This window comes from Lygodium microphyllum, chromosome 23 (assembly GCF_053477565.2).
Source record: "Lygodium microphyllum isolate KBCC chromosome 23, Lygodium_microphyllum_v1.1.10, whole genome shotgun sequence".
Classification (NCBI taxonomy): domain Eukaryota; kingdom Viridiplantae; phylum Streptophyta; class Polypodiopsida; order Schizaeales; family Lygodiaceae; genus Lygodium; species Lygodium microphyllum.
The window spans coordinates 118,563,237-118,583,312 of NC_141157.1; the positions used below are offsets into that span (position 1 = coordinate 118,563,237).

Consider the following 20,076-nt stretch of genomic DNA (forward strand, 5'->3'; position numbering starts at 1 on the left):
AGCTACTGGCTTAGATTCATCCAACTCCATGTTCACAAGCTTGCGCATAAGAAGCACTTGATTCACTAGAGTTTTATTTTCATAAGTGTTCTCTAACTTTTTCCATATAACATAACCCGTATCAAGGCGCTTTATATCTGTAAGTACATCATCAGACACGGCCATCTTAATATATGCAATAGCCTTCTTGTTGAGTGTGGCCCAATCCACATCTATCATAGTTGTAGGCTTAGTTTTCAAGAGAGCATCTTCACAGTCCTTGAGGAATAGAATGCCCTGTATCCTGTCCTTCTGCAAATCAAAACTAGTGCCATTAAACCTTTTGATTTCAAAGAGGGATTTAGTGTCATTGGTGCTAGAAGTATTTGCAGCCAGTTTTCAGCAATGCACCAAAAATCGATGCTGCAATTTATGACAGCAAACAATGAGCTGAATATTCAGCTGATTTAAACCCAGATTTTCAGAAAATAAGAGCGAAATTCAGTCTAAGCACATGTACGGCAGTAGAATGGATGACTTTCAGCAGTATAACTGAAATTTCAGCATACATTACATGCATACATCACGCCGGGTGACTCCCACTTCAGCAATATCACCGAAAATAGATCTACAACAATCCCAGATCTGCAAATGATCACTAAGACTGCTGCAACATGAATATTCAGCAATACATCAACTCAATGGGAATTTCCCAACATGTGTATTGCATACCCAATATGTGTACTGCATACATATGTGACCAAGTCAACTTCTAATACACAAAAAATACCAAAATTCACTGCAATTTCTCCAAAATCTCACAAGTGGGAGATAAATCTCACTGCTTACAACACCAAGAATGCTTTAGCAATGTTCCCAAAGTGCATTTGTCACATCAATTTTGCCAAAATCCAGAGATTTTGACAAAAGCCCGAAAATTTCACTGACCGATCTGCCCAAATTGCATTAATACATGTTCCTGAAAGTGAAAGCATAAAACGGGTAAGATTAGCAAAATTTCACAAAATTTTGCAAAAGCCCCAAATTTCTTGGGTCCAAATGTGCACCAATGTCAGTAAATATGACTCAGCTGAGCAAAATTTCACTGATACATGAAAAGCCCCAAAAATTTCAAAGCCAATGTGCACAATTTTTGCAATTTCTGGGTCAAATGTCATTGTTTTGCATGAACAACATCAAATCTGGGAAAAGCTCCAAAATTTGAGGCACAAATTTGCACAAATCTGAGAACTGTGCTTACACGTGCGAACCCGTGTTAGTGAGTAGGGGGGCTGCTTAAAAAAAAAGGTAATAAAAATTGATGAAAATTTGTCAAAAAACGTGACGAATTAGCTGCTTGCCTGCCCGTTGACTGCTGCGTGACCTGTCGATTGTCACTTGCTGTCACCTGCAAGCCGTCGCCTACGGTCGCCTACCTGGGAGCAGCCGATTGGCTCTCGCTTGCTGTCGCCTACCTGGGAGCTGCCGTCTGGCTATCGCTTACTGTCGCCTGCCTGCATATGCCTGTAAATTGACGACTTGACTTGTCTGAGCAGAAAACGACCTGCGCCTAGGTGTCAAGTGATTGTCTAAGCGAAAACGAGCCTAAAACACCGTCGCCTCGATGCGCGTGCACACCTTCGCCAAAGCTCTAATACCAGTTTGAAGGGGAGAGTGCGCAATGAGAGTGCGAGATAGAAGCGAGAGCAACAGTGTTGAGAGTGAGAGAGAGTGAATGCAGAGATAGATGTACTAGATTGTGATGATACACAAAGAATAAAAGAATGTATTTATATGTTAGGGTACAATAAGGATGTGTTCACACCCGTATATCTTTATACACAGATTCAAAGGGACTTTACATCCTAGAGAAGATACTCCCCTGCTTTGTTAGACTCTTTTTGTCTTACTTTTCCTTGCCAAGCTTTACTTCAAAGACATATATCCCAAGTCATCCGTTTAATAAATCTTAAAAGTTGAATCACAACCTTGCTCACAAGGGTCCAAGAAGAAATAGAGCAAAGAATGCATTAGAAGAAGTTTGCCTGCTATGATGGCCCCAAGCGGTGGAGAGTTGCAACGAGACAAGAGGTTGCACGTGTGGAGGAAGTCCCATCAACACCAACTTCTATTTAGGTGCCTTTGGATAGATTTAAAGAGAATTTTATTAAGTAAAATGATTGATTGATTGACTGATTAGTTTATATCTAGTTGGCTATTATTGCTACTTGCAACAATGAAGGGTAAAGAGCAGTTTCTATCTAGGTAGTCAAGACCCTTTAATATCCTTAAATTACAACTTACAATGTCCTTAGAATATGGAAATGAATTGTCCATTAGGAACTAATCATAATTATCCCTGAAAGGACGTAACTACTAGAAGTAAAGATAGATGCATTGATCATGCATGTTAAAGCATTGCATCACTTAGAGGAAAGCTTATGACTTTTTGAAAAATAGGAAGAGGTTTTGAGAAGTATTGCATCTTAAACACTAGGGGGATTGTCATGTATTGCTTTATGTGGTTGCACTCTAAGGAGAAATAAGTTATGGATTGTATCTTCTCTTGTGGGATATTCAAAGAAAACTCTCTTGGTTTTGATGAAATGTTTCAAGATATGCTTGTTTCTTGAAAAAGAGATGGTTTCCGAAGGGAGAAGTTTGAGTGGGAGCACAAACACACGACTTCTGTATCTTGGCCACTATAATATATGTACATATTTGCAGTGCCTTAAGGTACCTTATGATATCCCTTCATGGCATCCCAATGCTGCCTGTGAGGTGTAGCTATATATTATATAGCATGCCACAACTCCCACTGTAAATGTGATTGGCAGAGTATAGACACTTGAAGGCTTTTTAGTACCTGCCCACTCCACCATAGGGGTGAAGGAAGGGTGTCCCCTTTCTTTGACACTGTTTGGCCTCTACATTCATGGGATCTTTGATTACATATCTTTGGGAGAGGGGGGGACAGAGGAGATAGAGGGGCCCCACTGGTTGGTACTTGGGTATCTCTCTTATTATATGCTGGTGACATTGTATTGATAGGTGACTCTCCATAAGGGTGATAGAGATACTTGGATGTACTACAATTCTATGCACAAGATAGTGGGTTGTGAGTGTATCTTGTTAAAACCAAGGTAATACCACATCACAATGGACTAGGAGATCAACACCTAAGTTCACCTATGGGTAGGAGAAGATGGAGTATGTAGACTGTTATACATACTTGGGAGATTTATTCATAGGCCCTTCCTTCTCTATGAGAGAGGCAGTAGACACCAAATTGACTAGGGGATATGCAACACTAGGAGACTTGGAGAGGATGTGCTTAAAGTTACAATTCTAGGAACGGCCCACTAAGTTGTGGCTCTTTAATATGCTGGTCACATCCACATTACTATATGGAGTGCAAATACGGGGGCCTAGGCTCGATCATTGTATGCAATCAGATAGCAACTAGAATGGATTGAGATGGATGGAGAGTACCCATGATCTCGAGTGTGATTAGATGTAGGGCCTCAATTCCACATGAGATCATCAGAGCCAAGTTAGTAGCTACGTTGATTGTAGTAGAGGCCCTCACCTGGTCCATCACCTACATATAGGCTTATGGGATCTACCCAAACATAGATATGCCCGACTGGCTCTTGAGTCCTATCAGCTTGCTAGAGAGGGTGACAACTTCGTGTTGGTATGCATAGATGTCAGTCTAGTTTGAGTTGCATGGCTTAAGCATGGACAGACTACCCCTCTTTCAGTAGTCCCTTGATGCACCATCCCTTGCTTTGGGCCTAAGCAAGATCATCAGGCTAGATGGCACTAGGATATGGTTGGCACCAATGCATGAGTTAGAGACAAAGATAGTCTTTTGTAGAGAGCATATTCTCCACATTATAGATGATGGGTTTATTGCCCGCCCAAGATATATGGATGCCCACCTCTCTCATGAGATCTGATGTACTATTGAGACTAGCAGATATAGATCCATGCCACTTGGGGAGCGCATATGTTAGGTATGTCAACTTGACACAGAGACTGAGAACTATTACATTTGCCACTGCCAAGCGTACTATAAGATACGAGTCCACTTTCATTGTTTGTTGAGAGATGGGTTTGGTCCACTATCAAGAGGCATGGATGATGCAGATCAAACATGTCTTGGCCTCTTCCTCGAAATACAAGGGCTTAGAGAGGCACTCAAGAGTATACGACCAAGACATCCAAAAGCTACTCAGAGGTAGCTTACGGACTTCTTCACAAGGGAGATCTGGGAGACATCCTAGTCCCATCCCATACATAGGTGGATCATTGAGGAGATCTCGACATTGCTGCAATCTACATCCATACGAGGGACACTAATTGATTGAACTGTCTAGCATGGCTGATCCCACTGCCCCAGACCCTGACAGGGACAGCAATGTCACATGCATGTGCAGTTACATGAGATCATTGCTCTGGCTAGAGCTAGGTCCCATGTACCTTTATGATATTCCTTGTAGTGCTTTTTGTATATCAGTCCAAAATGTTGGAATTTGTAGAGAGGTCAATTTATATGTGTACTATGAATTAAAGCAATTCAAGTTAAAGAAATACATGGGGTGCCAATTCTGGGGTCAACCGGCTGCTGCCTGTCCAAGATTAAAGTGGTAATGCATTTATTTCAGATTTGTGAATTCCATGCTTGTTGTAAATTGAGTCAAACCAGGTCATCTACTACCCTATCCAAGGAGGCAGAGGCTGGTTTCAACTGCCATGAGAGGAGATAGCAGCAGTGATGGTGGTAATCACAGGCAGTAGTGATGAAGAGTGGAGGCTGAGATGGTGGGAAGGGCAGCGGTAGTGTGCACGGGACTAGGGGGGAAGGCTGGGAAGGCACACAACTTTGAGGATGGGGTGCAGGTTTGGTCCAAACAACTGCCTCTAGCAGACCATATGTGCCGGCTATGAGGCATCAACACCCATGATATGTACAAAGCTAGCAGGCTGGTGCTTGTATCTGTTGAGACATCCATCCTTCGATGAGCACCCTTCAAGGGGGTTGATATTTGGTTCTCTTCTTTCCGTCTTGGCAAGGGGAGGCTTTAGGGTGTCTCCATGCCTGACTGCCCCTCCTATTTGTAACCTATCTTTTGCTAGCTCATTATGCAGATTGGGAAGCTTGATCTCTTGAGAGGATCCTATGAGAGCTCATACTAAAGCTGATGAATGGATATCAAGTCCTCTGAAGGATCATCACCTCCTCCTGGCATTCTTCTCTTGCCATCTACATTGCCACTTGACAAATCTGGCTTGATTCATCAATCAGACAAGCCAGCATCCCTATGGTTCCTCAAACCTGCTCTCTGTCTTGATTCCAGAGAACCCCTTTTTGGGGGCTGCCCTGTGGGGTGTTGGTTGGGGGGGGGGGGGGGAGAGGATGATGTTTGTGATCCAAGTGTGTGCTATAGTGATGCAAGATAGTGGTACCTACCTACTTACTCATGCGGCCACTCCTGGTGCACCACCTACTCTACCACATCGTCTCTATGGAAATGCTCTAAAAGATAGCTATCCATCCTCTGGTAAGGCCAAGAGAACTCAAAGGAGCTGTTCCACCTGAAGAAGGCTGAATCTCTCCAAGCATCCCGATCATAAAACTTGGGTTGAGCATCAAGGAAATCCTTGACTGCATCCAAACATGTTAGCCTCACAATAGGGATACCTGTCCCAATGCAGTATGACCTCTGCCAATTGTCAGACACCTATAGAAGCAACAAGGTCCTGAACCAGCTACATAGTTAGAGGGTCAGCTTACAGTCAGCAGTGATCAGTCGTCTCTTTATCTTTCCATTTCTATAGTGCCATTTCATACCATTTATGCAGGTAGAGGCTGGATTGATGAGACTCCAAAGGAAAAGGTGACACCCATTTGGTTTTGACATTTATGGTTTTATGCTAAATGTAGTCATTAGTTCAGCTCCTGCTTAACCTTGTTAATGTGAATAAGGCTGAACAGGACTTCAATATCTTTTTGACAGTTGAAAGAATTCACACAATGCTTCAATCAGCAAAAGGTGTTGCGTAAAGGAACAGAGATCTCATTGGTAAGGAAATTTCTAGTCATTCTTGATACATGTAAATCAAGTTGGGAAAAATGTTCAATTGTGTGTGTACTCTTGCTCTTCACTGCTGTATGTATCAACCAAGTTGCTTGCATTCTTAAATATTCATTCGGGCTGCCTGTCAACTTTCAAGAAGCAAATAGTTTGTCACTGTACTAACCCATGTCCTCACAGGCTTCTAGTATGCAAGGCTTCTTTTTTTCTGGCATGAGGAATCTGGATTTCAACCAGAGTAGCTCTAAATGAAAGGGAAGCAAGGGAAGACAGTATGAAAAAATGTCACATAATGTTCTTAAAGGTCATAAAACCTATGGGAAAAAACAAAGATCTTACAATACTGATAAAATACCATATCTGATATGTTGAAGAAACCAGAAACAAAAAATACTACCAGGTAAACTCGAAGTTTCAGAGGTCTCAAAGAAGCCCTTGGATCATCTTCATCCATTTCCGGTAGATAATTGCAGCAAAAGAGTTAGGGTGGAATATTTGGAAACATTGGCAAACTCTTTAAGATCTAGTAGGATCTCAAGCAACAACTTAATAGATTTTCTTCTATTTGTTTGTGAACGTTCTGTTGATTTTTACCAGCATACTTGTTATCGTTTTCTTAGGTTTTTGTCAACATACCAAATTGAAGGTTCTTTTATTTCAGATTTGGAGACCAGATGATGCACTTGTGGTCATGATTGATTCCAGGTGCTATGAACTTTCATTTGGCATTTTTGATGATTGGAAATGGAATAGTTGAGATTGCAAAGCTTGTTCTTTATTGTGGCTTTATTAATGTGGAAAGTGCAAAAAGGATTTCCTTTTGGAAACTTTAGCATAGTTGAAAGAGAATGTTTGAGATTGCAATGGTTATTTACTTCAATCATAATAATCTGGTTATATTAGCAGCCCCCATGATGACTATTTTCGTTCCCTCCTCCCAGTCAACTACCTTTTGTCTCTTATATGTATTCATTTGCTCCTTTAGGGCACCCAGTTTGGGGGGGCAGTATTTCAGTGCCTTTTACTGTTTACATTTTTTCCCCCTGGAAAGAAAGTTCTATTAATAACATCTTGGTGAAAAAACCTGAGGTAAAATACAAGTACAAGGAACTCTATAAAGCGTAGCCGAGTACATCACAAACACAGTGGTTGCATGAACAACCAATCGGGTGGACTATAAAGCCAAACCATCCAAGGGGCAGTATGGAAGAAGTGCTAGAGTCCCAGGTCTGCAGGAAAGCCTCTCTTCTCTTCCTCATCCTCTTAGAGCTGCCCTGCATTCTCTCCCATCTCCCGCGGAGAATATGAACCATCTCTATCCAAATCCTTGATTGAATCTCTGCTGTGGATACATCCTGAAGGTCAATAACATGGTTGCATCTCACAGTCCAGATCAAGAACATGGTTGCATGCCTTCCATATCAAACCAAGTGCCAACTGCTAAGCTTTTGTGAGCTACAAGTCATAGGAAGAGAGATATCTTCCTAAGCTTGAAGCTGTTATGTAGCCTTCTCTGAAAGTTTTATAAAAACTCATCTGAGATTCCCTCGCTGTGCCAATGGGGGACGTTTTTTGGCTGTGCTCTGATCCTACTCATCTGCATCCTCCTCCCCAGCCTAGTAGTGTTGCCAGAAAAGGCCATGTAATATGGTCTATCAAGGAATGTTCCCTCCACACCCCACCCACTCTTCTAGATCCCACTATAATCTCTGTAGAGGCCTCCACTGATAAGCCCAATGTCTCCATCCATCTACAAGACAGGTGGTTGGGTCTAGGTCAATGTGCCACTTCCTCTTGAAGTGTGCTACTACTATGATCCTTTGTTTGGAGCATCCAATGAATGCTGTCTCTGGTCAAGGTCTTCTCGCTGGTGGCTACCATCCTCCTCAACCATAAAAGTGAATGTCTTGTCTTTGCTAGTCGCAGTAACTGCTAGAAGAATGTCCCAGCTACAGCAGAGACCAATTCAAGTCTCAGAAGTACATATATTCGTTCACCAATCTAGTGGAACTCCTTCCGTCATAGCCTCAATCATAACTCTCGCTTGCTTGCAACCATGTAGGTTGTTTTTTTTTTCGTGAAGCTAATTGAATTAAGTAGAAAATATTTACTTCAGATCATCAGGTCAGCAAAGAAAAAATACAATTGAAAGTCTACCACAACTCTAACGCAGAAATGTCACTTAGAAAGGACAGCTGGAGTGGAGCGAACAATATCCAGCTAGGGAGTAGCAATGTCAGGAAGAACCAGATCAGTTGAGACCATAGAGGAGATCTGCCATAACACTAAACCACGAACACGGGCCACATGAACATGGATACCCGATACTGAATCAAAAATGAAGGCATTCGGAGTACGCCATATATGCCACAGGGCTGTCCATCTAAGGAAATGGAAAAGGCAAGAAAAAATTGAGTGCAAAGAGGACGAAGAAGTCACCTTTCCCATAATCCACGAACGAATTGATATCCAGTGCTAAGTTGCCGCGGACCACACACGGGAAACAAAACTCCAAATTTTTCTAGCAACAGGGCAAGAGACAAAGAGATGAAGCACTATTTCATCACATGTAGTGCAAAATACACAACCAGCAGAGATCTTGCGGCCATGCAGTACATCGCCAGTTGGAAGACCCCCAATAAATAGCCTCCACATGAACACTTTACCCTGATATGGAACCTTAGACTTCCAGAGCTGGATGAATCTTTCCTGCCACTTCTTTTTGCTATCCCGAATATGCCATAATTTATTTGCCTTTCCTGTGACCGATCTCTTGGCCTCCACCATTTGATGATAAATCTAGTTAGCTGACCTTTTCTCGAAATCATCAGGAATCATAAACTTCCAATCATGCTATGGAGACAATGGTTGTAATACTGGCAAAGGGGAAAACCTCAAAAGCATGTCCTATATAGATGACCATGTATTGGCATTCGAGTGGTGCGAGGTAGTACAGGCTGTTGGGGGAGAAAATATAGTGCAGTTTGTGGCAGATGGTGAACGTTCAAACAAGGCAGCAGGAAATATTTTAATGGCAATGTATCTACATATCACCTTTAGTCATGCATGGTGCATTGCTTGAATAACTTGTTGAAGGATATTGGGGACTTGCCATGGATTGCATCTCTTGTTACGAAAGACAACAAGATTATCACATTTATATGTAATCATCAGTACTTGCATGCTGAGTTTCGCAAGAGAAGTGACAAAGAACTTCTCAAATACTCGGATACAGGATTTGCATATAACTTTCTTATGCTTGGTCGATTGCACTATTGCAAAGATGCAATTAGGGAGCTATTTGCTAGTGATGAGTATGAAAATTAGACTGGGGCTACCACTGCTACAGCTGTGTTATGCAATGCATATGTTCCTGATAGAGATTTTTGGGATGAGGTGAATCGCACCAACCAAATGGTTGATCCTATTATGCACATGTTGAGGCTTGCAGATGGTATGGATCCATGCATTGGAAAGATCTATGAAGGTATGGATTGCATGATTGAGAGGTTGGAGAGTTTGGAACCAAGTGCGGACAAGTATGAGTAGATCAAGGAGTTATGCATCAGCAGATGGAATGAGTATGACTCTCCTATGCATGCTGTAGCATATGTGTGCTTGATCCTAAGTTTCAAGGAAAGATTCAAGAAAGAACCTTGAGGTGGTCAAGGGTTGGAACACATTGCTTGCCAGGCTTTATCCTAGCCGTGAAATGCAACACAAAATTAAAAATCAGCTCTCTGTGTACGGGCAAACATTAGGGATGTTTGGTACAGAGGATGCACTAGAGGACAAGACAAATATTGGGGCTGCTTTATGGTGGGAGAACTACGAAAGCTCTAGAGTTGTAGAGTTTGGCTATTTGTATTCTTAGCCAAACATTTAGCTCTTCTTGTTTAGAGCAACTATGGAGCTCATTCAATTGCATTCACTCAAAGAAAAGAAATCGTCTTGGTACAATGAAGATGAGTGACCTAGTTTATGTGAGCTCCAATCTTCGCTTGCTAGGTTCACCAATTATGGTTGATATGATATCTCTCTCTAGATTCTAAGACTTAAGTGTTGATTCTCTCTCTCTCTCTCTCTCTATATATATATATATATATATATATATATATATATGTATGTATGTATGTATGTATGTATGTATGTATGTATGTGCCGTTCCCTCCGTTCCCGTTCCCTAACTTTGGGCGTTTCCCCCGTTCAAGGGGGTCCCGTTCCCATTCCCGTTCCCCGTTCCTGGTAACTATGCCTCTAACAAGGTATGATGGATTGTTGTCACACTGTACAGACTTGCCAACCGGGGCTGCAATAATAGAAATAAACAAATCTTTGCGAGATGTGATGTGCCTAGATGCACCATTGTCAAAAAACCATGTAACTGCATCCTTTGTAGAGCTAAATGCTCTATTAGCCCAAGAAGAGCCATAATTGCAGGTATAAAAACAATAGCCCTTGTCTACAACAAAGGACGCTGACTTAGTAGCAGTGGAAGGAGCATCGGAATTAAACATCTCTGATTCCTTCTTCTTCTCCTTGGCTATGCACTTTCTACATTCACTGATGTAGTGGCATGGCTTTTCGCAATAGTAGCACTTACCTTTCTTGGTTTGCATGTCCCCTTGTTTCTTATTACCATGTGAAGTGGCTGAAGTCCCAGAGCTTTGCGGAGCATTCTTTGCTTGGCTGCCCTTATCCTTTTGTCGTGCTATAAAAGCTTGCTCAGAGGCTATAACATCCACACCAATGTCTTTCATGTCTGGTTCTCCTCTAGGAGCAAACTGACCAGTTGAAGAAAAGTAAATGGTTGTGGAGCAATCCTCATGGCGAGGTTCAAGGCTGTATGAAAGGCCAGGTACAAGGGGAGTGATGAATTTAATGTAGTAGGTAACTACTGTGCATCTGAGTATATACTCATCAACATTCATAAGCTGCTCATGCAAGTCCTGAATTTTATACAGGTGATCCTGCATAGGATCACCCTCATCCATCTTCATTGTTTTAGGCTCTTTCTTCAAAAAAGAGATGCGGGTCTAATTCTTTCCAGCAAACATCTACTCCAAGGTCAATCAAGCTTCTCGTCAAGAAGCTGCAGACTGAATGTGAGGGATAATAGACCGTTGAACTGCCAATGCAATCAACGACAAAGCCTGTGCATCCCGTGTATCCCATGCCTTTTGTGCTACTAATCTTTGGGGAAGTGGCTGCGCTCGAGCAGGCTGAACATGATGGTTAATGGCGGCATTTCGTTTTTCGAACTGTTTTCTCCTTTTCTTTTTCACTAAGTTTCTTCTAACCTTAGAATTTCAGTCTCCTTCCCTCTGCCCCTACTAATGCTAGATCATGTGGAAAAAGGGGGGAAAAATATTACATCCTCTTTCCCCTAGAGGAATCGAGATGCCTGCATCTCGAAAGAACTTTGGATTTGATTCAAACAAAACGGAGATTATAGTACTTATTGGTTAGGACTTATTAATGCTTCTGCCACGCTACTTACTTGTACCATCAAAGCTTAAGGTTATAAGGACAAGGTAGAGTAGTCATTATAAAGTAGTGCAAGTGTAGGGTTGATTACAAAAGAAACGGGGGATATTGTTTACATAGAGTATCCTCGTTCATCCACATGGCATCCTCCTTACCATAGTCTTTGCATTGGACAAGATATTCCCTAATGGTCTCGTTTGTAAGGATATGCTATCTTACATCAAGTATATTATCAGGTTGAAGCTCAAGGATTCCTTGGCTTGACATTACAACTTGTTGATCATTAAGAACATGATTAGGATTGGGTACACAACCTTTTAGAAGGCTAACATGAAATACATTGTGAACTTTTAGGTTTGAGGAAGTTGTAGCTTATAAGCATTGAGTCCCAGACATTTGAGAATCTTGTATGGCCCACAATATCTAGAGCTTCGCTTCTTGAATTGCCCCAAGGATAAGGAACTCTTCTCAGGCCGAATACGAATAAAAACCATATCTACTTTCTTGAAGATCTGTTCTTGCCTTGCTATTTCAGCATATGCTTTTTGTCGATCTAGGAAGCTTCTACCTTTAAGGTAGGGTTTGAAAAGTTTAGTGGGGTTAGGCACTCTTGTCCATACAAAGCTTGGAATGGGGTAATCTAGATGCTTTGATGATAGGAGGCATTGTAAGCACACTTCACCAAAGGTAGGTATTGTAGCCATCGCTCAGGCTCCCTGCAACAGTAAACCCTAAGTATGTCTTTGATGACTTGGTTGACTCACTTAGTTTTCCCATTAGTTTGAAGATGATAGGGGGTGTTGAAACAAAGTTGGGTACCGATGGCCTCAAATAAACTTCCACAAAAATGAGAAGTGAATAGAGAAACATGATCGTTGATGATCTTTTTAGGCAATCCATGTAGCCTAAGGATTTCTTCACAAAGATTTTTGTAATATCTGAAGCCTTGTAGTTAGTTTTAATTGGCATAAGGTGAGCATCCTTAGTTAGCATATCCACAATGACTAGGATTGAATTGTATCCTCCTTGGACACACGGTAATTCAACTACAAAATTCATGCAATAAATTCTCACTTCATTTGTGGGATGTCAAGTGGTTGGAGTTTTTCTGGCATCTTGACGTGCGCAGCTTTGATCCATTGGTAGCTTAGGCATTTAGTGACATGCTTAAGCACATCTCCTTTGAGCTTTTCGGGATGAAAGAAGCTTCTTATAGTGTTGAGAGTCTTTGTATAGCCCGAATTTCTTGAGAAAGTAGAATCATGGGCTTCCCAAAGTATCTTCTTCTTGAGGTCTTGACTTCTTGGAATGCGCAGTCTCTTCTTGAAGTGGATAAATCCTTCATTTGTAGAGAAGTCTAAATACTTGAATTTAAACTTAGGGTTTGTATCTTTGGATAGGATTTCTTTTATCATCTGTTGGTACCTGGGGTCCTTGGCGACTTCCTCTTTAGCCATTTCTATGATTGGGTTACTAGGCATTGACACCATTGTTGTTAGAGATCTTGCCTTGGAGGGTTCTTGTGAGATAAGGGTGTTGAGAAATGCTTTGCGGCTTAGGGCATCTGCAATGGCATTCTCCTTATTTGGCCTGCACTTAATCTTGAAGTTATACTCTTGCAAGACTTCAATCCATTGTTGTTCCCTCATGTTTAGATCGGGTTGAGTAAAGATCCATTCGAGACTTTCATGGTCGGTGACTAAGTAAACTTCCTGCCAAGCAAATAGAGTCTCCATAGTTTGAGAGCATAAATTACAGCAAATAGCTCCAGATGATGGGTAGCATAGTTCTTCTCATGAATTTTCAGCTTCCTAGAAGAGTAGGCCATCAGATGGCATTTTTGCATGAGTACACAGCCTAATGTGAGTGAGCTTGCATCAGTGACAACTTCAAATTCTTCGTTCAAGTTGGGTATTTTTAAAGTAGGAGGTGTGGTCAAACTCTTTTGAAGCTTCTCAAAGCTAGACTGTACAATGGGAGTCCATATAATGATAGTTTGCTTCTTGAGTAAGTCAGTCAAGGGTGTGGAAATCGAGGCATAATCCTTGATAAAAATCTTGTACCATCCTATCAAGGCCAGGAAACTTTGGACTTTTTTAATCATCGTTGGGGGTGCCCATTCCTATATATATTTAACCTTGGAAGGATCTATCACAATTCCTTTGTCAGAGACTAAAAATCCAAGATACTCAATCTGTCTTTTAGAGAAGGTACATTTCTTCTTCTTGGCATAGAGCTTGTGCGTCCTCATTGTTTCAAGGACAACTCAGAGTTGTGATTCATGATCTTCATCCTTCTTTGAGTAGCTTAGGATATCATCGAAGAAGACAAGAACAAAGTCATCAAGATAGGGCTAAAAAATGTCTTGCATCAGCCTATTAAAGGTTGTGGGTGCATTGATTAACCCAAAAGATATTACAATGAATTTATAATGTTCGTACCTTATATTAAATGTAGTTTTTGGAATGTCTTCTTCTTTGATCCTTATCTTATAATAGCTTGATCGTAGATCGATTTATAGAAAATCTTTGCAGCTTGAACATGGTCAGGTAATTCATCTGTCCTTGGGATTAGATATTTGTTTTTGATTGTCACTTGGTTTAGCCCACGGTAGTTGATGCAAAGACGAGGGGTTCCGTCCTTTTTTTGGAACAGCAACGATGCTCTTCACAGTGAATTACTCGGTTTGATGTATCCTTGATCCAAAAGTAGCTTGAGTTGTTCTTTCAACTTAGTGGCTTCTAGAATGGACATATGATAGGGTTGCTTTGCTACTCGCACAACTCTTGGTATTAGCTTAATCTCACGATCAACTTCTCTGGTGAAGGAAGTTCTGTCAACTCTTCGGCAAATACATCTGCGTATTTCTTTTGCCACGATGGTTCTTCATTGGCTTCCTTCCCTCACTTAATCCTATTAAGTTTGATTAGGTAGATAGGTAGTCCTTTTCTCAACCCTTTCATGATCTGAGAAGTTTTTGCTTTCCAACTTCCCCTTGAGTGGTTATTAACTCTCCTTTTTGATCCAAGAATGTGATTTGACCTTTCTCGCAATGAATATGAGGGTCATTGGGGATTAGCCAATGCATTCCTAACAAGCACTCGTAAGCTCCTAAATTCATGAGTCTGAATCCCATGTTGTAAAGATTGCCTTCTATCTTAAAACCCACTCTTCTAGTCTGTTGAATAGAAATTACCTATTTTCCATTTGCCAATTCCACTAATAATTTAGATGCAGGTTTAGTGTTTACTTCTAGCCACTTTGCATACTTCAGTGAGATAACTGAGTAGGTGCCTCCATAATCAATCAAAATTTTAAAGGTTTTACCTTTGGTAGGTTTGCTGGGGTCTAGATTACTAAGAACTAATGGTTAGCTAACTTTCTCTTGGTGACTTTGTTGGTCATGAATTTATCCAGGTGAACATATTCCTTTGCATCAACAGTCCTCGTGCTAGATGATGTGGTTCTTCAATATTTCTCCATGCGCTTAGCCCGTACGTTCCCAAAGGATCCCAATACTTTTTCACTATAGGAAGCAATGACTTGAATATGCGTGACAACTCAGAAGCATGGGAATGAGTACTAGCTTTGTAGAGGAACATACATAGCTTTTCATCCAAGGTCTCCTCCAAGTCATCCTCAAACGCCAACTCCACCTTGTTTCCTGTGCCTAACAAAAAAATTGAAAGAAAAAAATAATTGATTCTCCAAGCTAAACAAACAGTTTTAAAACAAGCCTCCTTCACTTGGTAGTGAACCATAGTGCATTCAAGTATACATGAAGGTCAACACCAAGTGATGCTCTTTGCCCACCACCCAACTGAGGGGCCTCCCTTGATTGCTGGTGTTCCATACTATGTTCAATGCATATGAGGGTCAAAATCAAGCAATGTGGAAGCTCTTAAGCCTAGGGAGAAGCCTCCCTTTCTTGGTGGTGACCCATACTACATTCAACTATATATAAGGGTCAACACCAAATGATGCTCTTTGCTTGTCATCGCAGTAAGGGGCCTTCCTCACTCAGTGATGACCCATATGGTGCTTAGTGCACACGAGGGTCAAAAACAAGTAAGGTTAAAGCTCTTAAGCCTAGGAGAAGCCTCCATTTCTTGGTGGTGACCCATACTACATTCAAGTGCACATGAGGGTCAAGACCAAGAGACAATCTTTGCCACTGCCCTGGTGAGGAGCCTCCCTCACTTTATGGTGACCCATATGGCATTCATTGCATACAAGTGTCAAAATCAAGAGATGTGGGAGCTCTTAAGTCTAGGGAGAAGCCTCTTAACTCGGTGGTGGCCCACACTACGTTCAAGTGCCATGGAGGGTCAACACCAATCGATGCCCTTTACCAACCAACCCAATGAGGGGCTCCCTTTCTTGGTGGTGCCCTAGACTGCATTCAATGCACACGAGGGTCAAAACCAAGCAATGTGGGAGCTCTCAAGCCTAGGGAGAAACCTCTTGGGCTTGGTGGTGACCCATACTACATTCAAGTGCACATGAGGGTCAACACCAGGCGATGCTGGGGCCTTTCACCCCAATGAGGGCTGTCCCTTTCTAGGTGGTATCCCATACTGCATTCAAGTGGAAAAGATGTCAAAACTAAGAAGTATGGGAGCTCTTTAGCCTAGGGAGTAGCCTCGCTTGCTTGATGGTGGCCCACACTATGTTCAAGTGCATATGAGGATCAACACCAAGGGACCCTTAAGCGTAGGGAGAAGCCTCTCTCACTTGCCAATGACCCTTACTTTATTCAAGTGCACATGAGGGTCAACACTGAGTGATATGAGGACCCTCTGTCCCAATGAGCTACCATCACTTGCTTGGTGGTGACCCTGCAGTGTTTCAGTGAATGCCTAGGTCAAAACCAAGTAACCCTTGTGGTGTTAGTGTATAGAAATACCACTAATCCTAAACCCTCTATATCGCATGTGTTCAAGGCCTATTAGAAAATACCCTTATGTGTGAGTACCCTCTATATCACATGTGTTACCGTTGTTTTTTCCATGTCTACTCTTTACTTTATTCATTCCTTTGAAGGTTACTCTAGCAACTTTCCATTTGGTGGTTGAAATTGCTTAATTTTGGCCATAAAATTGCCCTTCACAGATGGGTTGCCCGAACTTTGGACATTGTCTTTTGAACTGGTTGGGTTCATTGCAATGGAAACATCTTGCTAACTCTTTGTTGCCTAATGTAGGTAGGAAGTTTCCAACTACACTTATCTTAGCCTTCTTCCTTTGCCCCGGTTTGGTATTGTTCTAGAATCCTCTTGGCATATCCTGGTGGCCCTTTATATGGAGAACTTTGTCCTCAAATTCTGCCACTCTTGGATGTCGATTGAAGTTCTTGTATAATGGGCCTTTCTCGAATTAATGTATCTTGTAGGTCAAATGGATGCATGGCTTCGAGATGAGTATCTAAGAAAGAGTTTAGCGTGTGACAAAACTTTAACCCTTGCTGGGTGATATCCATGTTGGGGCATACTTCAAAAGGAATACAAATGTAGATTAGTAGACCTCCAAGGTTAATCTACATTGCTTTAAGCTAAAAAAATTCTTTCATTTTGAGTGTACAATAGGCCAGTGCAAGGTATCGCCTGCGTACAACTTCCTTCAGCTTGTCCCAAGTAATGGTCACTTTCCCAACCCCTTGGTCCATGCACCATTGCTTCCACCAAAGATGGGCTTCACCCGTCACCTTCAGTTTTGCTATCATTGCCTGATTTGGAGAAGCAGTTCCTGCAACAACGAAGTAATCCTCAATAGATTCGATCCAAATTTCCGTTTCAAACTTGACATCCTTTCCTTTGCCATCAAACTCGGGTAGTTTGATTTGCTTGAGAAGGAATTTTATCTCTTGTACTTCGGTTGGGGTAAGCATAAACATGGAACACGCAATACCTTGGTTTTGTTAACATTTGCAGGATTAGTTGCACATCTTGAGTGCTTACAATACTTGCCTCTCTGTAAGGTCTTTTTCAACACTTGAACCCACGAATTTTAAATTTATAGCATACAGTTAGTATGAAATACACAATCTTGCAAAAATTTGAGACTCTTTTATTATTCGCAGTTTGCAACAGGGCTAATTGGATTTCTTTATTACATCAAATAGATAGTTGGAATCAAGCTAGGAAGACTTTTGGGTTACAACAATTCTAATTGTCAAATTCAGATACATCAATGGTTTTGTAGTTTGGAGGTTCATCAAATATTTTTAGGATTTTATATTTTTAGGGATTTGGAAAACTGTCTTTACAATAATTGTGACAGTGTGAGTACCCTGAAATGAAAGCGCGCTCGGCTAGGAGAATTAGGAGCACTTGATCATAAAGATAACGGTTTTGGCAAATTTGCTCTCCGCCTATGCTGAGGATTAGGCGTGATTCTTTGAAGATGAATAGTTTGACTAGTTTTAGGTCTTCCATCCACTTGATTCTGTTTAGGTTTTTTTGAAGGTAGTCAAGTCGATTGGCTTTGATGAAGCAATAGACTCTGCTTTGTGTCCACCGATGCTCTTTATACAGTGGCGAAGGATTATACATATGCTCCAAGATCCTCATGAAGTGATTTGGCTACTCAAAATTACGAGAATGCATCACCGAGCTAAAATTGCTCGGAATAGTGACAATTTTGGCCAATCTTCATTATTTTGAAAGAGATTCCACCAATTGTTAGAGGTGAATCATTCTTGCATCGAATATTTCTTTGACAAGGTTACAAAAAAATCTTCCTATATGTTAGTTTTATTTCTCTTTGATACCACGTGTGATGTACCCGCTTGAGACATCTTGAGCGGAACGATTTAGTGGTCCATTGAGATAATATTTCTCAACAGTGCAACTCGGCTCTCTTTTGAATAACACAGGGTTTGTTGCCTAGACTTTCTTGAGTCCACTTCGCAATAGAAAGTCTTGGTCCTTCCCATGAGAATTGACGTGAATTTAAGTTCTAGGTAAGTTAAGGTCTCCTATTTGGGATTAACCAGCGTCAGTCTTCAAGCAACTGCTTGTGCTAGATTGCTCAAACTGAAGCTAACTAGTATCGTACTTGGTTCAAAGAGAGTGAGAAATGAGGGGAGTATGAGTACATGGACCCCTCTGCCCATAAGGCAAAGTCTCACTCCATTCCTCCAAAATGATACGGAGTCAAGGTCCTAATTGGTTCTAGGAGTCAATTTTTCCTATACTAACGCATTGAATTTGTGAGAAGCCCTCAGCTTACCGAGACCACCTTGCCTTAAGGTGGATTGCTAGGGATCACGCCTTTCCACTTCCCTTGATTGGGTAGTCTTAGTTATCTAATTACCTACCACATTTAAGTTGTACAGATAAAATCAGTTTCTTTAATTAAAGCGTTTAATCACAGTGTTCGTTTACGTAATTTAAAATCACAATACATAAACAATGAAAACAAATCCTTTGGAAGACAGCTTCTTTATTCAATAGAAAGTTCTTATACAAGTGTTCATCTTCCGCCCATACAGAAGAATAGCACAAAGGCCTTTTTTTCTCCAAGATTTACACCCCTCACTAGTACCGAGGCCTCAAGAAATCCATCTTGAGTCACGTGGAAGGTGGACGGTTCCTAAAGTTATAAGAGTTTACTGGCCAAAGCCTCTTTTCCTAGGGTTCTCCTATAGAGCAACCTCTTGCCATTAGGGTTGATCCAAAACTCTCCTAAGTGGCAATTTATTTCCCCTTGAAAAAGGGACCCGCAACTAGCCTTGGGGGAGGTCTAGTGCGCTTTCCTTTTTATCCTATTGCAGACTTAGTGTATCAGGATTTTTGACTATTCAATGAATTTCCTAAGTGCATCAAGTTAAACTTCTATGCATTGCTATAAGTACATGTAATTTTCTTCAAGAAATATTCCTGACAAGTAGAGAGGCAATTAAGCAAGATCTTAACTTAGAGGCAATCCTTCCCAATTTGGCTCTATTTTAACTCTTGGGTTTTCCCTAGTTTCCCTTTGGACCTGACTTTTCTTAGTCTCCCTTTAAACTTCGATCAACCTTTTTTCTTTCGGTCTTTTCCTTAGTTGTCATTGGTTTTTGTTTGTAATCTTTCGTTTGTAACCCTTGTCAAGGATTGGTCGCTTGACTTTATTAAGAATCTAGAGTTTATCCTAAATTGTGGGAATTTATTGGATCTTGAAAATAATAGTGAAATTTTCTTTCCTAAGAAGTACTCCTAATCGACCGTTTTTAATCATCCACTTTAATTGTCCTAATTCGCTTTAAATACTAAGAAAAAGTGAATTTTCCTATGTTTATAAATACTAAGGGAATATTTTCTTTATATTTAGGAAATTTGTAAACGCAAAGAGAAATATGCTTGATACAATTTTCACCTTCCCCTACATCCGCATAATTTATAAAAGCTAAAAGAATTATTTATTAATGCAACTTTCACTTGTCCTAACATTTAACATAATTTATAATGATTTTTTTAAAATTCTTAATGCAGCTTTCACTTGCTCTAATGCTTACATAATTTATAAAT

General features: G+C 41.0%; 1 protein-coding gene across 4 annotated transcripts in view; it reads left to right on the forward strand.

Annotated features, from left to right (window-relative positions):
• The window catches only part of LOC148016664 (uncharacterized), a 124,287-nt gene that overhangs the window by 86,124 nt on the left and 18,087 nt on the right, over nucleotides 1-20,076 (forward strand). For all 4 annotated transcript variants that reach the window (XM_087663733.1, XM_087663734.1, XM_087663731.1 and 1 more), the window contains 2 exons: nucleotides 6,003-6,068; nucleotides 6,742-6,785. In XM_087663733.1, coding sequence (XP_087519859.1) covers nucleotides 6,003-6,068; nucleotides 6,742-6,785 — 110 coding nt within the window. The remainder of the gene's footprint in view (nucleotides 1-6,002; nucleotides 6,069-6,741; nucleotides 6,786-20,076) is intronic.